The 20,219-nt window shown below is 56.8% G+C and overlaps 1 protein-coding gene across 2 annotated transcripts; it reads left to right on the forward strand.

Moving 5' to 3' along the window:
* The first annotated feature begins 336 nt into the window (after nt 1-336).
* Nucleotides 337-19,062, forward strand: STK40 (serine/threonine kinase 40). 2 transcript variants are annotated; one of them, XM_072980370.2, is made up of 12 exons: nt 390-493; nt 2,283-2,398; nt 8,674-8,790; nt 9,222-9,307; nt 10,107-10,250; nt 10,829-11,056; nt 11,705-11,757; nt 13,535-13,650; nt 14,100-14,244; nt 14,438-14,557; nt 14,923-15,007; nt 15,930-19,062. In XM_072980370.2, the coding sequence occupies exons 3-12, from the start codon at nt 8,682-8,684 to the stop codon at nt 16,146-16,148; spliced, it is 1,305 nt and encodes a 434-aa protein (XP_072836471.2). In that variant the 5' UTR covers nt 390-493; nt 2,283-2,398; nt 8,674-8,681; the 3' UTR covers nt 16,149-19,062. The 2 variants fall into 2 exon arrangements, with proteins under 2 accessions (XP_072836470.2, XP_072836471.2); XM_072980369.2 differs by lacking the exon at nt 2,283-2,398 and having other exon boundaries at nt 337-493.
* The last annotated feature ends 1,157 nt before the right edge of the window (nt 19,063-20,219 follow it).

The raw sequence follows: 20,219 nt of genomic DNA on the forward strand, positions 1-20,219 counted from the left end.
ACTTCTACTCCCAGCAGCCCCTGCCGGGAAAGCCAACGCCAGGGGATTCTGGGGGTTGTAGTCCAAAAGCTCATCCCAGCCCCCCCCCCCCCCGGCCACTTCCTGGCGTGGCTGGCACAAATGCAGAAGAAGACCCATCGCGGGCTCCGATCGGGGCAGGGAGCTCCCCTCAGGCCAGAGCGGAAGAAGAGCCCGCCTCCTGGCCAATCGCGCGGCCCCATGTCCCTTCCTTCCGCCCCTTTTCCCTTGCTCTCGCTTTCCCGTACACCAATCAGAGCGCCGGGGTCGCCATTTTGGAGGCGGGCGCGGAGCTTCAACATGGCGCCCGGCCGAGAGCTCTGCTTCTCCCGGCCCGGGAGGTGGTGGGGGGGTGGATGGGGGTGTAGCCGGTGACGTCGGAGTGGCGTCACTTCCGTTGTCAGGTGGCGGAGTCGGGGCTGGCGAGGCGGCGGACGGTGGCCGGCGGGGCCGGGCCCGGAGGCGGCGGCGATGGGTGAGCGGCGAGAGGGGGGGAGGGCGGTTGTTTCCTCCTCCGTCCGCGGCCGAGGAGCCTGGTGTGGCCTCGGAGGCTGGCGGCGTTGGGGGGGGGGGGCAGGAGGAAGGCTTTCGAGACGAAACCCCAAGGAGGGGCGCCCGTGGGGGGGGCGTCGGGGAGGCAGGGAAGGAAGCCCCCCCCCCGCCCGGCTCTCGGAGGCAGACGCTTCTCCGCTGTTTGGGGGGCGGAGGGCGGCGGTTTTGGCCTGGCTGCTTGCACGGGACTCAGGTGGCCTGTCGGAGGGGGGAGGAGGCAGCAGGAAGTGGGGGGGGGCGGGAGCCCAGAGAAGCCCCGGCGCTTCCCCCTCCCTCCTCCCAACCTCGCCCCCACCCGCCTTGCACCGCCCCCTCCCACCCTCTTCCTTGCCGGCCTTCCTCCCTCCCCACCCCCAACTCGGGCCATCAACGGGAGGGGGGCCTTTCTTTCCTGGGTGCCCCCCCCAGCCGGGCCTCCCTTGGGGGGGAATCTTCCGCCCCCCCCCCCAGCATTCCTCGCCCCGGGACAGCGGGTTTCCTGGGAGTCGCCCTCCCTCCCGGCCTCGCCCGGTGGCGCTTCCGCCCCCCCCCCCGCAAGGTGTCCAAACGAGACCCATCCTCGGTGTGTCCCCCCCCCCTCCCGGTGCTCGCCAGCCAGGCTTGGACAAGAAGGCCTCCTGCTTAGCGAGGCTCCTGCCTCCTTCCTCCTCCTGTTGGTTCTTCACCTGGTCTCAGGTGGGCTTCGGTTTATTAGGCCCTTGACCTTCAGGGCCTTTCTGCTTCCTCCCTGGAATGGGGTTCCCTTCTTCTCCCCCTTGCGCCTTCCCGGGTCCCAACCCTTTCCCTTCCCCCCTTTGCCTTTTCACCTTCTTCTTTTCCACGCTCTTCCTAGCCTTCCCTTTCTCTTCTCCTCTTCCTTCCCCCATTGACACACTCTCTCTCTCTCTCTCACACACACACACTCACACACATACAAAACTTGCTGGGTTTCCGAGGTGACCAGCAAGTGGTGCAGGGCTGGGCCTGCTGCCAGCCCATGCTTGGCTGGTTCCAGGGCCGAGGCAACTTCATTTTTTGGCGCCTGTGATCACTGCCTCTGCCCTCTCTCCTGCTCTGGACACACACACACACACACAGAGACACACACACTCACTCACACACACACACACACACACTCACACACACACGGTTGCTCAGGCTGCACCTTTTATTCCCAGGGTGGTGGGATGGCTCAGGTAGGTCGCCTGGGACGGTGGTTCTCCCACTGGGGTCCCCAGAGGGTCTTGGACTGCAGCTCCCAGGAGTCTTTGCCCCTTGCTGGGCTGGCCAGGATTTTTGGGAGCTGCAGTCCAAGACCACCCGGGGGGGGGAGCCCCAGTTGGAGAGCCACTGGCCTAGGAGAGGCTGCAGTCCCAAAGGCGATCCAAAGCTGAGCCCTGACAGCTATTTTGCTAAAGCATTTTACACTCATCGTATCGTCTGGAAAGCCGGCTGTCGTCCTCGATTTGCCTGCAGCCGTGTTGCCCATTTGGTTTCCATTGCTTTGGTGATGGGGTGATACCATAAAGCTCAAAACGTGTTCCTCAGAATGTCCCTCAAAATATCTTAAAATGTCCTTTAAAGGCCGACTTTATAAAGTACTTACAATTTTGTCGTCATCATCATCACCTTGGAACTGCAAAGCTGGAAGGGACCCTATGGATCATCAGGTCCAGCCCTTGTCACAGAGGCCGTGGGGGGTGGAATCAAACTCCCAACCTCTTCCTCCACAGGTAGAGACCTCAACCACTGAGCTGTCCAGCAGTCCTCATACAGTAACGTTGTTTCTGCTCATTCAATTATTTTGTCCTCTTGCCACCCTTGTAACTTCATTCCACCACTCAAAAATGTAAGTACTGTAGTTACAGGGAGATATTATGCTTGTCACTCTTTATTTTCACGCTCAGGACAAGTGTGTTCTTCTGAATAAATTGAAACAATGCCTTTGTAAGGATGACAATTAGGATAACAACAGGCTCCCTGAAACTGGTGCTTAAGCATCCTTGATTAGCAAGAAAACTGAGCTGCTCCTTTCCCTGGCAAAAAGACCCTTCTGGAAACCACCAAGGAAGTGTTTCACGAAAACTATCGAGGCTTCTATCAAGGGTCCCAGAAAGAAGGGGTTAGGTTGGGTTGCTGGGACTTGTCGTTGCAGATCGCTCTGGGTTACTGGTATTGCTGAGCATTCCCTAGAGAGGGAATTGGATTTTATTTTATTTAATCTCAAGCAGGTCAGCACTTCTCCCCTGCTGTTGCTGATTTGATGGCCAAGGCCCATAAAAACAGAGGTTGCCATAGGTTGCTGAATCATTGTGAGCAGCAGCTGTAAGTGGGTGTCCTGTCTGCAGTCTTGGTAGTCACAGGTCACGCATAGTTTGCGTAGGGCTGGGGAAATTCTGGAGCGGTTGGAGGCGTTGCCTGGCCCTCTGTAAGTTTTGGAGCCTAGAATTCTGACATTCTTTCCATTTGCCACTCATTTGGCACCTGCCTGGGGACGCCCTCCCTGTGTGTTGTCATCTTCAGCCTGCCTAGGACCATGAGGCCTCTTCTGCATTCCAGTTGAGGTATTTCCTTTTTGGGAGGCCTGTTCAGCCTCCCCCCCCCCAGTCATCCTTCAGCAAAATTGCTTCTTCTTGACGGGGGGGGGGTGGGGTAGTATTTTTCGGTGAAGTGGGAGTCTCTTCCCTTAGAAACGCAATCCTTTCCTCTCCTCTTTTTTCCTGTGGTCATTCTTTGGCTTCTGAGGTGGATAATGCAAGTCAAGCTGTGGTTTTGTGGTAGCTCACAACTCATAGTGGTATGGACAGCTGTCGCTCGTGGAGGAGAGCAGGGTGGATGAAGCAAATGCTTATTGTTACGGTTTTGCAGATGCCCTGCTCAAAGGCCTGCTGTCCCAGCAAGTCGCCTTGTGGGAACACCTGCTCAGGATGGCAACTGTAGAGAGAGATCATTGACGTTCCACTCACCTGAGGCTGATGTTTTGGGACCGTATAAACCGTGGCATCTTTTCAAAATCTCCCTTGGTTTTGCAGCAGCTTTTATGACCCTGAGAGATGCTTTGTGATTCAAACGGGAAGTTTGGTGATAGAAGGGGCAGATTTATGGGCATAAGGAGTCCATCTGGCACGTGCATTTTCTACTCAAGGTCTTTAATTACTGAGAAGCCCATCACTTCACGGGCAGAGCTGCAGGTGACAAAATCATTGAGCTAAAATTCCACTTCTGAAAACAAACTGAGATGAGATAGCCTTGCAGGCAACCTGAGACCGTTGATGCCACTTGGAAACTCCTGTGTGTCACCTGCCTCAGTCTCACTTTTCTCCAGCAGTCTGATCCACAGAGAGATTGTCTCTCTCTCCAGCTTGTGTTCTCTGTTCAGTTTCCCCCTAAATTCCATGCACGTGGTTGCTTTGTAACGGCGGTTTGGGCTGTGGCCAGTGGAAGCAGGGGATTGTGCTGGCTCCTTGATGCAGCCTTGCGCTCTCACACAACTCCTTCAGCAGGGCTTGGCATCGCGGGAAACAGGTATCCATTCTGACTGGAATGGAGAGAGCAGGGGCCAGAACGTCATGAGAATTTAGTCTGCAGCCTCATGTTAATGCGCGGTGTGCAAGGACGCTGTGGAACGGAGCTGGCAGATTGGAAACATCCGCTTGCTCTGTCGCTGGCTACAGATAACAAAGGGCAAGGAACGTCTAGGAACAAAGCCTTCGCACTCCTGTGAGTTCTGGGGGACGAAGCGTCCATCTGAGTGTGGGCTTCTGTCCCAACGCTTGACAGGCTGAAGGAGCCCGGCTGTTGGCTATTTGTTCCTCCTTCGTTTGCCTGGATTTCCTTGCCCACATTTGGTCAGAGAGGTAAACCCTGTGGTTCGCTTTTGTGCTGAACATGCCAAACCCACATAGCTTGCATACCTTCTTCACCACCAAGCAGCGCTGAAATAAGCGTGTGCAGGAAACAAATGGCTTCTTGCTTGAGGGATGTTCTTAAAGAAAGACAAGACAGTTTGCATCCGGAGCTTTTTGTTGTTGTTTAGTTGTTAAGTCATGTCTGACTCTTTGTGACCCCATGGACCAGAGCACGCCAGGCCCTCCTGTCTTCCATTCCCTCCCGGAGTTGGGTCAAATTCATGTTATTTGCTTCGGTGACCCTGTCCAACCAGCTCGTCCTCTGTCGTCCCCTTCTCCTCTTGCCTTCACACTTTTCCAACTTCAGGGTCTTTTCCAGGGAGTCTTCTCATGAGATGGCCAAAGTCTTGGAGCCTCAGCTTCAGGATCTGTCCTTCCAGTGAGCACTCAGGGTTGATTTCCTTCAGGATGGATTGGTTTGTTCTCTTTGCAGTCCAGGGGACTCCCAAGAGCCTCCTCCAGCACCACAATTCAAATGCATCAGTTCTTCGATGATCAGCCTTCTTTATGGTCCAGCTCTCACTTCCATACATCACTACTGGAAAAACCATAGCTTTCTATGGCAGTCAAGTTTGATTGGCTTGTTTCATGTAAGTTTAGAAAATAAGTTCCAGAACTGCCACGTTTACTTTATCGGCAGTGTGACTGTCTGAAAAGATTCCTAGGAGCCAAATGGAGGAATACAAAAATGTTAGATTGGGTAACCAACAAAATTCATTTAGAGTAGCTTATTCAAATACATCCAAAGTTGTATTTAGATTTTTTTTTCCTGTTAGTAGGCATTTTGCAACTATCAACAAGTGTGTACATCACTATTAGTTCAACAGGCAACTCCTTTATAAGAGGTGGATTTTAACCTTGCAACATGTTAAACCCTAAAATTTTCTGAATTGTAACACTATTTTCTGAAATAGTGTTAGTGCATGAATTTGGGCATGCCTAAAGAACAGTGTGCAAGTCATCTAGGCATAGTCCTCTGAGGGGTTTTTAATTTATTTAATTGTTTAGCCCTTGTTTTTAGATTTGGTTGCTGTGCTGTCTGTTCCAGTAGCCTGGTTTGATTTGTAGTGAGTGAGTTCTTTTGCTGTGTGACTAGTCGATTTTTTTTTAAAAAGCAGAAAATGCTCTGCCCCGAAATACTGTAGTTGAATTTCTTGCACCTGACCAAAAAGTATTGCTGGACTTCAGGGCATATTTTCCATTTGGAGAATACCAGCTAAACGGATCAGGCGTAGAAATCTGGAATGGATAGGAATGTATGTGGGAATCCCAAGGGACCTCTCCATTTCTAGGCATAACCCTTTTGGGATTGTTTCTGGACGGAGGATCTTTGGGGACACAGGGCTCTGCAAAGCACAGCCTTCCCTGGATGAAAGTCGCACTCTAATCGCCAGACCTCCTTACGGTTGGTTGTGCCGGCGGGGGCTCCTGGGAATTGTAGTCGACGCCTGATGCAATCACACTCTTTAAACTCTCGCACGGCAGCACTGTAGATGCTTCCTTGTCCTGCTCATCTTCTCTCACCCTGGTGGCTCTGCCAGCGAGCACATTGATGGCTTTATGTGGCCCTGCCCACTGGGGGAATGCTTCTCGGCACTCTTGAAATGGGGGGTTTGTTGTGCAGATCTTGCAAAACGGTGCCGTATTCAGAGGGATGCCTCAGTTCTGGCTAGCTGGCTAGGAGCCCAGAGGTGGCGGTGGGAGCGTGGGCTGTCTTTCCATCACAGAAGGCGCTTTGCTTTCCTGGTTTCTTTTTGTCAGTGCCACAAAGTGCCACAAAAGCAAGCCTGCTTATTTGCCCTTGGGGGGGGGCAGATCCAGGCCAGAGGGTCGAGGCTGGGCCAACATCTGCCTTTCCAAGGGGGCTCAACGGTGCCCTCATGCCCCCCTTCAGATCTGCAGGCTTGTGCCCCCAGCTGCATTCCCGTTGGCACCAAAATGTCCCACTTGGGGTATCCCTGAGTACTGTGCCCGTTAAAGGTCTCTGGCTTTGCTCCCCTTGTCCAGCTGGAGGAATTTGTTGAAGGAAAGCTCCCTGCTCTGCTGGAGCCCCACAAAGTGACAACTCTCTGCACCTTGCATATTGATTTCTCTGGCTCTCGCAGGGAGTTCCCTTCTACGCAGGCTGTGTCATGGCTGGGGCAGAAGAGCTGAGTGGGCAGAATTTGCCAGGCGGCTGCCACCTCGCCCGTCTTCTTCTTCTTCTGCACCAGCTGCCATCAGAGAGAGACACAGGAGGAGGTGTGACAGTACAGATCTTGGCCCTGGCGCCTTCTCCCCCCGGGGTCCACAGAATGGCCAAACGCAGCTGGTCAGGAGGTCCTCCCGTATCTGTTGAATGGCATTTGCTAACCCCAGAGAGAAGCCCTCTGAAGTGGAAGCCAAGCCACAGGGGCCTGGAAGCCAAAGGGGGACGCGCCTGTCTCCCATGCAGGAGGGCCGTCTGTTTGGGGAGGCCTGAGCCGTGGAGGCTGCTGCCTTAACTTCTCCCGTAACCGCTGCTGCAAGGCCCACCTGCCGCAAGAACGAGCTGCCGCCACAGGCAGGCGCGAGCAGCTCGGCGTGATCTTGCAGCGCTCCGTTGGGTCCTCTTGCCGGCTCCGGGCACAGAGGGAGGCTCCGGCAGCCTTTCCCCGTAGCCTTGCCTTCCTCTTCCCACTTCCGACTCTGAAGCGCTTTTGGGAGAGCCCTTCGCTGCTTGGGCGCCTCTCTCTTTCTCTCTTCCTTCCTTCCTTCCTCGGTGCTGCTGCTGCAAACAAAAGACAAAACCAGCAGCCGCTGACGTTTGTTTCATGTTTGATGACAAACGGTGCCTCCCAGGAGCCGCCGGGGAGAGGAGAGGTGATTCATCTGTTCTGCATGCCTGTCGGCCTGAGCAGTGTGGGAACTGCTCTCGCGTTTCCCTGTGTCACGCTACCCTTGAGTGCCTCGGTCCTCAGCGGCTGGCTGTGGGTGCCGGGGACCAAGATAGGGTCGTGGTCCCCATTCCGGAATCCTCTGCCAAGGGGAGTGCCACCCCCCCATGCCTGGCAGGCAGGGGAAGAGTCTTGCCACGGGTGAAGCCCTGCCTTGGGCACTGCTTGTCTTTTCTCTGCGCGTGTTGCCCAGATGGATTTGGCATTTCCTACGTGGGCCTGGAAGCTGCAGAAGGGGTGCCACCCCGAAACATGCCGGCTGGTACTTCAGCTGACTGACTGCGTGCTTGAGTTTGTAATCAGAGCTGGAATACGGATTCTGTCTCTTTGTGAGGAGAAGAGATTCCGAAGGGTGCAGAGAAGTCTCTTCCCCGGGCAAGTGTTGGGTCCCTCTTCCGCCACACTTCCTCTTGATAAAAGGCAGCTTGTGAACTCTGGGGCGCGCGCTGTCATCCCCACATCTCTAGTGATCCCTAAAGGTTCACTGCCGATGGGACTGTTGGGCTTGTGCCTGTGTGCCCGGAGCGCGTCTGTGAGAGGGACCGGCAGCCTCGGCACCAAGGGACTTTCCTCTTGGCTCTGCCACCTCCATACTGGGAGAGCAGCTTTTCCAGGGCTTTGTGTCAGGGACGGGGCTAAAGGGCTTCACGCTTGTGCGGAGGTGTAACCCGGGCTGAGCGTGTGGTGGCCATGAGTGTATTTAGCAAGTGCATGTGTGAACAGAGAAGGCACTGCATGGTCAGCGCCCTCTGCAGAAACGATCCCCACCGTCTCCACGTTGTTTTGGGAGAAGTGCCCTGCTCAAAATCCTGAAGGGTGTAAGGGAGGCAGAGGTGGATCGGCCAAGACTCGGGCTTGCTCTGAAGCAGCTCCCAGCAGCAGCAGCAGCAGCTCCCTTCGGGGAGAAAAGGGAGCAACAGCAGCAGTGTGCAGGTTTGCCGAAGGTGGCTCTTCCTTTGCCTCTCTTGGGACTCAGCCACCCGATCTGTTTGCCCTCTAAGGAGGAGGAGTGTGACCTTCGCAAGCATGAGCCCAGTCTTTGGGTGAAGGGGTGTTTTAAAAGAAAATTGTCCTCTTGCTCACACTGCAAAGCGTGCCTTAGCCCTGAGCTACGCAAAGCTGAGCTTGGCTCTGCTATGCTCGTCTCTCCTTGGCCATCTTCATTTGGTTGTGTCAGCTGTTTGGCATCCCTCTGGGTGTTAGGAATGAAGGACGTGCCAGTGAGGCCAACACCGGCCCGTAAGGGAACTCTCTCTCTCAGGGCCTCACCGAGAGCGTCTGCTTTCTTTTTCTCTTTGCAGAACTAAGAATGAAACGGCGAGTATCCGACAGAGGAGGTGGAGAAACCTCAGCCAAGGCGCTCTGCCCAGGAATTTCCAGCAACAGCAGCACCAAGCGGGCCGGGCCTTTCATCCTCGGTAAGCCAGGGGGGGGCTTGCCTCCTCGTGGCCCTCCAACGTGGTCCCCCTGCACCCCTTGTAGGTTGAAACTCACTCAGGAGGAACTGTGGCAGGGCTGGAAATGTAGGCTAGCTTTATTTACGTGGTGGGACTATTCTTTAGTGCCATTCTTTCAAAAGATGCCACGATGATGCCCCACCGTCATGACTCTTCCATGCGATGCACTCCTTCCAGGCCGCAGTGAAGGCGGGGGCAGTTCTGTGCCTTTCTCTCTGCATTGTTCCAGGACAGAGGGCAGGAAGCACCTTCCTCTGAGGCTCTCCGTGGTGGGCAGAAAGGGCCAGTCGGGGGAAAGGGAACTTCCTGGCGCTCAAAAGAGGCAGCCCGGCTGCTCTCTGTGTCTGGTGCAACCCCAAGCAAAGTGGTTTCTTCTGCTTTTCCGTTTCCAGGGCCCCGCTTGGGGAACTCTCCGGTGCCGAGCATTGTCCAGTGTTTGGCCAGAAAGGATGGGACCGATGACTTCTACCAGCTTAAGGTAAGCTGGAGCCTTCCTGCATGGAGGCCTTCAGACTCTCTGCACGCTCATCTAGTGTGGACCAAGGGCCGCAAGATCCAATGTGAATTGGGTGCCTCGCCTTGCCAGGCTCAGAATTCAGCTGCTGGTCCAACCAGGCCCAGTTCCTGCCCTTAATTCGCAGGGCTTTTTCTGTACCCCTACCTAGAGAGGGGTCCTTTCCTGGCCTGCTAACCCCTGAAGGCTTCAGACTCTTAAGTCCTGTTCAGCCAAGGCTCTCTTGAACCTGTCAACAAAGACATGAGTTTAAACTGGCAAAAAAACAGGGACTTTGGTCACATCAACACAAAACATGCTCACAGACACCTGTGGCCTTAAGCACTGTTGAAACAAGGTAGCTTTGGCCGACTTTCTAAGAAGAAGCACCAGGCTGGTTCACCTGGACCTTTGGGATAGAAGGGGAAATGTGGGGAAATAGTGGCGGCCTTGTGTGCGTCTGCACAGCCCATGTCCCACAATTTGTCCATTGGCTTCCCTTTTGGCCCAGCTTTGCTTCTTGTCCTTCAGTGCGGTTGAGAAGCGTTTGGGGAGGGCTCGTCCCCTTTCCTTTTCTGGAGTGTGACCAAAGCAGAGAAGAGTCTGTTTGCATCTGTCGTGTGAAGCACGGCCCCGGGGTCATGTGCCTCCAGGACTTCTGTTCCAGGCACATGGTTTTTGTTTGGAGACGTTTCAGCTCTTGTGCCAAAGAAAGAAACCATCTCTCTCTCCCTCTCTCTCTCTCTCTCCTCCCTTCCGCCACCCCTTCCCTCCTTTCCCAAAGATCCTCACTTTGGAGGACAGGCACGACAAAGGCACAGAAACCCAGGAGGAGCGTCAAGGCAAAATGCTGCTTCACACGGAGTACTCCCTCCTCTCCCTGCTGCAGAACCAGGACGGGGTGGTCCATCACCATGGCCTTTTCCAGGTAAGCCCAGCCACACCGGACGCGCCTTGGGATTGAACCAGCAGCAACCTCCCTGCACGCCTCCCCAGTCTCTCCCCAGGTCTGGTCTTTGAAGAGGGCAAACGTGCGTAGGCTGAGACGTTTCCTTTCTGGAAGGGCCCCCCTCTCCTTCCCTCTCCTTCCCTCTCCTTCCCTCTCCTTCCCTGTGTAGCCCAGCTTTCCCCAGCCCAGTCCCTGCTAGGGTTTGGACGTCAGCGACCCATCAGCCCTGCCGCACGGCCAGGTTAAAAACATTTCGTGGCCATCCTGCTGACCAAGACCAAGCTGTCTGTTGGGTCGGACCTTTCCCCAGTAATCGGATGCCTGTCTTCCCGCTGCTGTCGGAGGCGGATGGGAAGCAGGTGCCCAGCCTCAGCGGTTGTGGCAGGGTGTCCATTTTCATGTGGCATACGCGTAGAGTTTGAGCCCACTGCTGGTCTTGGGGGCAGGGGTGGATGGCCAGCGTGGGATATGGGCTTCCAGTAGCCAGCACAGATGCCCGGGCTCGCTGACCGAGGGGAAGGCCAGCCGATTTAACGGACACCACTTTGGCCCTGCAGGACCGAGCCTGTGAGCTTGTGGAAGACCTGGAGTCCAACCGCATGGTCCGAAAGATGAAGAAGCGCATCTGCCTGGTGCTGGACTGTCTCTGCGCCCATGACTTCAGTGACAAGACCGCCGACCTCATCAACCTCCAGCACTACGTCATCAAGGAGAAGCGCCTCAGCGAGCGGGAAACCGTGGTGATCTTCTATGACGTGGTGCGGATAGTGGAAGCCTTGCACAAGGTACGTGCGCGCACACACCCCGTGCTTGTCCCAAAGAATAGGAGACAGGAGGCTTCTGTGCCGCAGTAGCTGAACTGCAGCGCTGCTGTTAAGACTCTGCTCACCACCTGTGTCTGATCCTGACAGACTCGGGTAGCCGGCTCAAGGCTCCTTCAGCCTTCCATCCTTTTGAGGTTGGTCGATTGAGTACCCAACTCACTGGGGAGGAGGGGGACAATGTGCCTCCTGCTTTTGAATTGTAAATTGCCCAGAGGTTGCTTTAAGCACTATGGGGCAGTATAAAAGCAACACGTTTTGCTGTAAACAAGATGCGTGAATGCCAGCATCTGGTCGCCGTCGTCTCTTGGATTTGCAGAGGGGGGCAGGTTGGCCCAGAGGACGGCGGGCCTTCAGGTAAGGTAGAACCGTCCCTATGAAGCTCCTGGCGGTATCCAGTGGAAGTGTCTCACGATGTCCCTGCTTGCATGCAGCGGTGGAAGCGAGTGGGAAGGGCTGTCTTGATGTCTTCAGTTTTTAGCAAATGCAGTTGGGCCGAATGGCATGTGTAGGGTGGAACTGGGGGCCCCGTGGGCTTAATCTAGACTCTCTGCGCCCGGCAAGAGGGTCTTGTTCCCTCCCCTAGAAGACATGTTGCATTTCTCTTTCCAGAAGAACATCGTGCACCGAGACCTGAAGCTGGGAAACATGGTGCTGAACAAAAGGTGAGCCAACCGGGGGGGGGGGGGGAGTGCCCTTGGGTCTCTCCGCCTTGGGACGTGTTTCCGTCAAGGTCTGTGAGTCCTTCTCCAGGGCTCCCGTAGGTCACGGATCCCAGCAAGGCGTTGTGTGGCAGCCCCCGGCTGTGGTGCGAAGAGCGGCTTGAAGAGAGCTCCTGCTGCCTGGTGTGCGCGCATCCGCACACCGCTGGAAGGGCTGCCTTTTCTCCTCCTTTCCTTCTGCCTTTTAGGAGGACGGAGTGTGTCCGATCCCAGGGAGGCCCCGAAGGAAGCCCCGCGAGTGGGCGTGGGGCAGAGATGCCCCCTCGGTCCGGCCTCTGGGGTGCCGGCACCTGCTCTGCTCTCGCTGACTCCACCACGTTGTCCCCTGTGGGTCTGCCCCTTCCGGAGCAGAAACCAGGCCGGCCTGTTCTCTTCGCGCAGTCCCCATCCCGGCCGTGTCGCCTCCCTCTCCCTCCTTTTACGCCCAGGCAGCCCGGAGTTCACAGACGGGGAGCACCACTTCCCTAAGTCCGTGGCCTTTTTCGTTTATTTATTTTTACTCCACCCCAGTGTTTTTATGTGTTTGTGGGTTTTATTTGGAGGTTTTTGTTTTTTGGTTTTGTTTTGTTTTGTTTTTGAACCTGCTGTTCTCCCTCTTTCTCTCATATTCATTATCATGTGGCTTAGGGTTGTTTCAGGCTTCTGCTTTCAGCAGGTTCATGCAGGCAACCTTTTAAAAGGGGATTTATTCAGAAAACACGTCACACGTTCATGGCTGGCAAGCAGCCTTCCTGAAAAGTCGGTGGTCCTCTTGAAAGAAGAACGCGAAACAGTTTTGAAGGGTGAGGGGCAGGGTCCATCGGGCGGCTCTTTCGGCCCATGCACCTTGCCCAAGGATGCACCCGTGGCCGGGCCTGTGACCCTTTCAGCCACACCCGTTCCGTCCCGGGGATCCCAGCGGGACCTTCTTTCTGGAGGCACGGCAGGGATCTGGGCTCCAGTCTTCTGAGCCATTCTGGCTCTCCGGCACGCTGACCGAGTGTCCCTGTTCAGCAGCATAGATCGTGACTCGCACCACACATTTTGGAAGCCTTCGGCTCTTGCAGAAGGGGGCTACGCTCAGGAAAGCCGGGCTCTGCAGAAGCCGCTTTGGTTCAAGGAACAAGCAGGCACCCTTCGGGTCATTCCCAAATCTTCAGGAGTCTCCCTAGGATGATGACGACTCGTTCCAGAAGGCTGAATCACAGAGGCTGACTGGGGGAGACTGGGCAGTGTGGTTGACATCTCAACGGGTTGGGTGGGTGGGTGGTGTCAGCAACTCAGAGCCTTCCCGCTGCATGAAAAGATTGGATTCAGCCACTGTCTGGAGAACGTAGACGTCTTGTATGCACTCAGGATGCCTGTCCAGTTAATCTGCGAGGCAGGTTTTATCCTGCCACTCTCACTTCAAAGGTGCAAAATGGGAAGAGCCCCAGGGGTAGGATCCACAAGTCTACATAGATCCGTCCCTCAGAGTAGCAAAGGTGCCCATTGCGCCCCCCCCCAGCTTCCAAAGACGGAGGAGGTGCCGTCCTGGTTCAACTCTGTCTCTCGCTCCCCTCCCCATAAGCATGGCACCTCTGACCCGATGCTGCAGTTGCCATGCGCCTCCTGCACTCTCACGCCACGGGCAGTGGGGGGCTGTTTGCCATCTGTCCTCAAGGCCCCCTGGAGCGTCGTCTCTGTGTTGGCCCCCTTTGGGGGGTCTGCTTGCCCAAACCCCTTTCCTCCTCGCCTCCAGGACCCACCGGATCACCATCACCAACTTCTGCCTGGGGAAGCACCTGGTGAGCGAAGACGACCTTCTGAAGGACCAGCGCGGCAGCCCCGCCTACATCAGCCCCGACGTCCTCAGTGGTAGGTGGCTTCCTGTTCGCAAGGAGGCTTGGCTGTACGGCGGCTCTCCTTCTCCCTTTCCCCTCTCGGTCTGGGCCCTCTTCCCCGTCTCTCGCTGGTTCCTGACCATCCTGTGATCCCGACATCCAGGCCGTGGGTGGTCCCTGGCAGAGGGGCACGCACGCTTTGGCAGGACCCCTTCCACCATCTCCCCGTTGCCCCCGATGGGTGTCTTTCTCCCAGGGCTGGGACCCAAGGCCAGCTTGCAAGGGGGTTGGAAAACCGTGCCTTCTCGGAGGTCCTGCCGATGGCGGTGAGGCCAGGTAGACAGCACCTCCTCTCTTGCCGGCCTCTTAAGGCTGTCTTCACAGCTTCTGCAGAGGAGGGATCAGGAATGCCACCCAGGAGAGAACGGGGCTGCTCCTCCCTGGCAGTCTGTGCTCACTCAATGGGGCTTCCTCTGCCTTCAGGTCGGCCGTACCGCGGGAAGCCCAGCGACATGTGGGCCCTGGGGGTGGTGCTCTTCACCAAGCTGTACGGGCAGTTCCCCTTCTACGACAGCATCCCGCAGGAGCTCTTCCGCAAGATCAAGGCTGCCGAATACACCATCCCGGAGTGAGTGCACACCGGCCCCGCCCTGAGCCCTCCCTAGACCTCCCCTCCTTCCATGTTGGGAGCCTCTCCCGAGGCTGGTCTGAGAGCCCCAGTTCCCCTGGCATCGTTCTGGCGGTCCCCCGGCAAAGGCGCGTGCCCCCCCTCCCCCTGTGGCGGGTCCTCCTCTCTCCTGATCCTCCCTCTTCTCCAACAGAGATGGCCGGGTGTCGGAAAACACGGTGTGCTTGATCCGGAAGCTGTTGGTCTTGGACCCCCAGCAGCGCCTGACCGCCTCCGAAGTCCTCGACTCCCTCAGCTCCATCATTGCCTCGTGGTAACGTGTCTCGCTGGGGGGAAGGGGGGCATTGCTGGGCTAAGACCAGTCCCTAGAAAGCTGTGCCAAGGGGCTTGGGCACATGGGAGGGGGGTGCTCGCCTGCTGAAAGCCGATGCCTGCCCCATCAGTCCAGGTGGGCAGAGGGTGCGTAGGCTCTGAGGGGGCCTCTAACTTCTTGAAGGAAAGCACTGCTGGCTGGCTTTCAGAACATTCTCCCTGTTTTTTGTTTCATGCTTCAGAGTGAGGGTGGGGAGCACTGGGATGCCTCTTGGGGGATCCAAACTCCCACTTGGCCTTGAAGCCCAAGGAGGCACACTCTGACCTACAGCCAACCCCCCCCCCCTTTGACTCCTTCCCCTGCAGGCAGTCTCTGTCTTCGCTGAGTGGGCCTTTGCAGGTCGTGCCAGATATAGATGACCAAGTGGCCAATCCAGAAAGTGCCCACGAGGTAAGGCCTGCTGGGGATGGGATGGCCGGCACAGGTCAGGGTGGGCACTTGCCCTCGCCCCCACCCCCACCCTGCACCCTGGCGAGAGGGATGCGCCTGCTCCTGAGAGCAGGGCTGAGAAGCCAGAGTCCGTGCTGGGGTTCGTTCAGCCTCCCCCTGATCTCCAGGCCTCCGTGCACCGCCAGTTTCCTTCTGCACCCCGAGGTGTGTTTCCACTGAAACCTGTGAAGGCATCAGGCAGTCCAGTCCGGATAGGGCCTGCCGGTTGTGGGTTCGGTGGAGTTCGCTGTCCCTGTTTGATCTTCCAGGCTTGGACTGGGGGGACGTCCGATCCAGGATGTGACAGTCGCCGGTTATTCTCACCTTCCTTCTCCAGCACGCCTGCCCTCTCTTCTTCCCTCCAGCTCTCTTGAGGAGTCCTGGCTGTCTCCACCTGCCCTCCCTCAGGATTCTGCCCCTTTGCTCCCTCCCACCGATCCACCCTTTCCCCTCGAGCAGGACAAGAGAGGGAGAGAGGGCTGAGAATATTCTTTATGATGGAGCCATTCTTGATCCCAGGAAGCCCTCTAAAAAGCCTTAAGCTGGAATCTGGGAGATTCATGCAGCCTGAGTTCATCGGGGGGGGGGGGGGAATTTGCAGGCCAGAAACTGGTCCACATCCTGTGACCAAGGGTAGGGCCGGTCGGTCTCCTAGCAGAGACATTTTTCTGTCTGCTCTCAACAAAGCGAAGGCTCTCTTTGAGGCCAGACCAAGGGGCAGTGCCGGAAACAGGCGTTTTAAAGCTGCTGCTCCCCGATGTGTGTCCTGGGGGGGGGGGTCCGGAGCTCATGTGGCCACGCAGGGGTGGGGGTGCGTCGCTGGGCGTGGGCCGGATCCTCTTCTTCCCTGGCCATGCCTGACAGGCTTCCTCCTTTCCCACAGGCAAAGGTGACTGAGGAGTGTTCTCAGTATGAATTTGAGAACTACATGAGGCAGCAGCTGTTGCTGGCAGAGGAAAAAAACACTCTCCACGAGGCCAAGGGCTTCCTCCAGAAGCGCCAGTTTGGGAACATTCCCCCCGTGCGGCGCCTCGGCCACGACGCTCAGCCCATGAACCCCCTCGACGCAGCGATTCTTGCACAGCGCTACCTTCGGAAGTAGCTCCCCGAGCCTCCAAGAGACGCCCGCCGCCCGCCCGGCACGGGGCCGCCACCGCCCCCCCCCAATCATGTAGCAAGTCTTTCCGGATCTTCTGAGCCCTAAAGGGCCGCACCGGTTGCGCTCGGCCCCAGGAGGGCCCGTGAAAGACGACCCTGTGGGGGAAACAGGCAGGCGGATTGGAACTCCAACCCTAGATGGCTGATTTGCTTTGAATCATGACTCTGAAATCTACCTCTCTGTCTTTTTTTAACCACACTGTTCTCTGGACTGAAACGAGGAGCGTCTGGATCACGGTCGCCCCGGCAGGCTGCTTTCCTGACACAAGCAGTGGGCTGCGGAGTCCACCTGGGTTGTGTTTTGCTCCGTATGGTTTGAATAAGCTTCATTATTTACTCCCTTTCCTCCCCTCTCTCTCTCTTTGAAGGGTTTCGTGAAAGTCATTATTTTTCAAACCTCTTTTTTCTTCCCACCCACCCAGCCCCTCATGCGCCGCCGCCCGCCCCCCCCCCCCCCATTTGTCCTGGTTTTAATTCAACACCAGGTTGCAATAGAATTTCTGCAGGCAGGCCTGGGTTTCGATCCCCTGGGTGACCGAGGACCTGGGGGAACGCGAATCCTCTTGACGGAGAGCTGGTCGAGGTGATGAGCGTGGCCTTCAGCTTCCGCCAGAAGCAGATCTTCCCCTGGGAGCTGTTTGAAATGTAGCTTTTCTGGAAGGAGGCACAAGCCTCCCTGTTCCAATCAATTAATTATTTTTGATTTCTGGGAGTTCTGTTTGGGTTGGGTTTATTTTTACTCCTCCTTTTTAATTGTAGCTTACGAAAGGTGTGGTAATGTTGTTGCATTAATTCTGTTGTTGTCTCTCTTGCCCCTTTCCCCTTGGTGGTACGGCTGAAGGGATGAATCTGATAATGTGAAAGAGTATACGGTCCCTCTCGTCTCTCTCCCACCCACCCACCCCTCTCCTCCAACCTCTTGCCTTCGGAAAGGGCTGCCAGCCGCCAGCCGCCACATGTTCTGTGCTTTGTCTTGCCGTCACCTGCTGGCCACGCTTACCCATCCATGCCAGCATGAGGGTGGGAGGGGGGGGACCCCTTTCCGCCATTCACTGCTCAGGTTGCGCCGAGAATGGACCGGGTAACCTCTGAGCCAAGTTCCCCCAACGGGATGCCTCTCACTTGCCACATTGGCCTTTCTCGAGCAACCCCTTCGTGGATGGCGCTGTCCTCGCAGCCTTCTTGCCATTCATCCACTTCCCCATAAATCTCTCCAGTGTACCTTTTTTTCTCTCCTCTGGCCAAAGCATAGGCAGGGCAGGAGCCTGGAGCAGGATCCCGTACCACTAACAGAGCCAGCGGGACAGAGAGAGAGACACAGCAGTCTTGGCAGGGAAAAGGAGGGACCCCCTGAAATCCTTGCACCCGTAAGCGAAGGACCTTCCTTAGCAAGCTCTCCCAGAGGGTTGGAAGAGAAGGGACAACTCAGATCCCAGCCCCGAAAGGCCAGGCAAGAGTGGTCTTGTGCTCACCCATGAACCCTGAGGACACTCTGGAGTTGGAAGCATGTCTGCAGATATTTTGAGGAGAGTTGTTGGTACTTTTTTGTTTGTTTCAGATTTGAGAAGGTCAGCACGTAAGCCCAGCAGATCAGCACTTCCTCTATATCTGCCATCGTCCTTGTTGAACTGGAGGTGAGGCAGAGCCGGCTTCTGTCCCTCTCTGGCAAAATGGGAAAGTGCCAGCTCAGGAGGCAGAAGGCCCTCAGTGGTCTCTCTTGCTACCTAGAGAGGGTTTGGGCAACCTCTGGACGGCCGTCAGCCTGAGTTCCCTGCCTTAAAGGCAGGCTCAAAGGCCTTCAGCTTACCTATCATGCACGCTTGCAAAGGCGCGGGCTCTCGGAGGGGAGCTGAAGCCGTGAGATCCGGGAAGCCTTCAGCCTTGGGGGGAGCGGGGCAGTAAGTTAGCCTCTGGGATCAGGATTGAACCCCCTCCTGTATGACAGGCCTCTCTGAGGCAGCTGGCAGCCCCCTTGAGCCTCCTCGTCCTCCGGGCATCGCTTGCATGACAGCTGCCAGGGAGAGGGGTCTCTTGAAGAAGGCAGGACCCCTTTCCGCACTCTGAAGAAGGAGCGGCCAGCTTGTTGACGGTAGTTTGGTAGGTGGCTCCCCAACGGGGCATGTGGGGATTGGCTTAGAGGCAGAGCCCCTGGTCTTCTCCGCTTGGGTTGAAGCTTTCTGCTGGGCTCCGAGGGCCCCCTGCTCCCACCCACCCTGATGCATTTTCCACATGAGATCGAAGGAGGGGCCGCCACCACTATCGGAAAGCTAGTGGGCGGGCCGGAGGGAAGAGCGTGGGCGGGCGGGCCGGCCAGCCTCCACCACTGAGCCTGCTCAGCAAAGTCCTGTTTCTGACCCTCTTTAAGCAGGGCGAGCGCTTCCGTCAGTCCCATCATTTATCACAGATTGTGCACGGAGTGGCCCAAGGACTCCCGGTGGGGGGGGGGGTACGGCTTCTGGCCCCCTTTGGCTCTCCAACCCTTCCCTTTCCCTTATTTAACATCTCCTTTCCCAATGTAGCTTGGCTGTGTGTTTGTCTTGAATGTTTGCCCCAGACTTGAAAAAAAAAACAAAGATAGCAATACTTCACCGACTGTCAGGCGGGAGCATCCCATCCACCTCTTGTTGTGAGCCCCAAAGGAAAACTGGAAGAAAATGGAAAGGCAGGCAGGAGGGGGCAGAGATCGGAAACCGGTGGGAGCTGCTGGATTTTCTTTTCGGTGGATTTACAAGCTGGGCAAGACACCAGAGACAAAGATCCTATTGTAAAAATTACAAAGAGAATTTGTATAGAGACCTATTTTTGTATTACATCCAACTATCCCTGCATGTCAGCAATAAAATTTCATAATGTAGAAAGAGTTGTGCCTCGTGTCTCATGAAATACCATCAGCCTTGTCTGGGCCAGGCCTGGTTAGTTGTGCTTTGAGGGACTTACTTTCTCTTGGAAAGTGTCCGGCTCTTCATACCTGAGAGTGGCGGGGTGAGCGCTGTGGCTGCTACCGCTGCAGGGAAGCCAAAGGGAGGGTTCTCCTCCCCCCCCCACCCAATGCAAGACTCTGCCTGTTGCTCATCTGTTACCTCTGCGGTTCGTGGCCTTTAATCCCACTTCCGGATAACGGGAAAAGCCTCGGGCAGCGCCTGGCGAGCATCCTCGCTGAAAGGAAAGGGAGAAAGAAGCCCCGAGCGCCTCACCTTCGCCAGGGAAGGCGCCAGGGGGCGCTCGTGGGCCGGCCCGAGGGTGAGCCCGGCGCTTTCTCGGAGGGAGGGAGGGAGGGAGGGAGGGGCTCCGTTCCCCCCCCCCCAAAAAAAGAGGCGCCGATAGAGGCGGGATGGGGCGGGTTGCCCGGGGAGGCGGGGGCAGGCGCGCGTCTGGAGAGCCTCCTCCCCATCGCCTCTGCCTCCAAGCCCTGGGAGCAGGTCCTCCTCCTCCTCCTCCTCCCCCTGGCTTCCCGCCTGGCATCAGTGCCTCCTGCCTGGCGGCGAGAGGCGGAGGGGGACGTGCCCCCCCCAGGACGGGGCGCCACCCGGACCGGACCGGCCTGCCTTCTTCCTGGCCATTCCCAAGGGACCGGGAGGGGGGCTCCCCCCCCCTCGCCTCCTTCCCGCGGCGGCCGCTCGGAGCTCCGAGGGACGGGGTGTCTCTGGTCCCCGAGGGCTCCCCGTGAGGGGCAGCCCCGACGTTGGCAGGGCAGCCCGCCGCCCGGTTCTCTCGACAGGATGGCCCGGCTGCCGTAAGCACCCGGGGGGGGGCATTTTCAAGAATGACTTCTAAACTTGACCTGAAGGCAATAGCTAGTTCTAGGCCCATCCAGAGGTCACCCCCGAAATGGGCACCTTTCCGGGCTCCTCCACCGGTGCCTTCCTGCTCAAAAAGGGGGGGGGGTGTTCCCTGTCTCCTCGTTCCTCCCCCCCCCCTTGCCGTTCAAGTCCCACCACCGAGCCTCTCTCATCAGGGTTTGCTCAAATGCCACCAAAGCAACATATTGGGGGAAGAAGGAACCCTTTCCAGATGT

Source organism: Pogona vitticeps, chromosome 9 (assembly GCF_051106095.1).
Source record: "Pogona vitticeps strain Pit_001003342236 chromosome 9, PviZW2.1, whole genome shotgun sequence".
Classification (NCBI taxonomy): Eukaryota; Metazoa; Chordata; class Lepidosauria; order Squamata; family Agamidae; genus Pogona; species Pogona vitticeps.

Bases quoted from the DNA above. Each gene is read 5' to 3' on its own strand.
- STK40 (XM_072980369.2), top strand. The intron at 8,791-9,221 runs GTAAGCCAGGGG...TTCCGTTTCCAG, and splicing joins GGCCGGGCCTTTCATCCTCG to GGCCCCGCTTGGGGAACTCT. The intron at 9,308-10,106 runs GTAAGCTGGAGC...CCTTTCCCAAAG, and splicing joins ATGACTTCTACCAGCTTAAG to ATCCTCACTTTGGAGGACAG.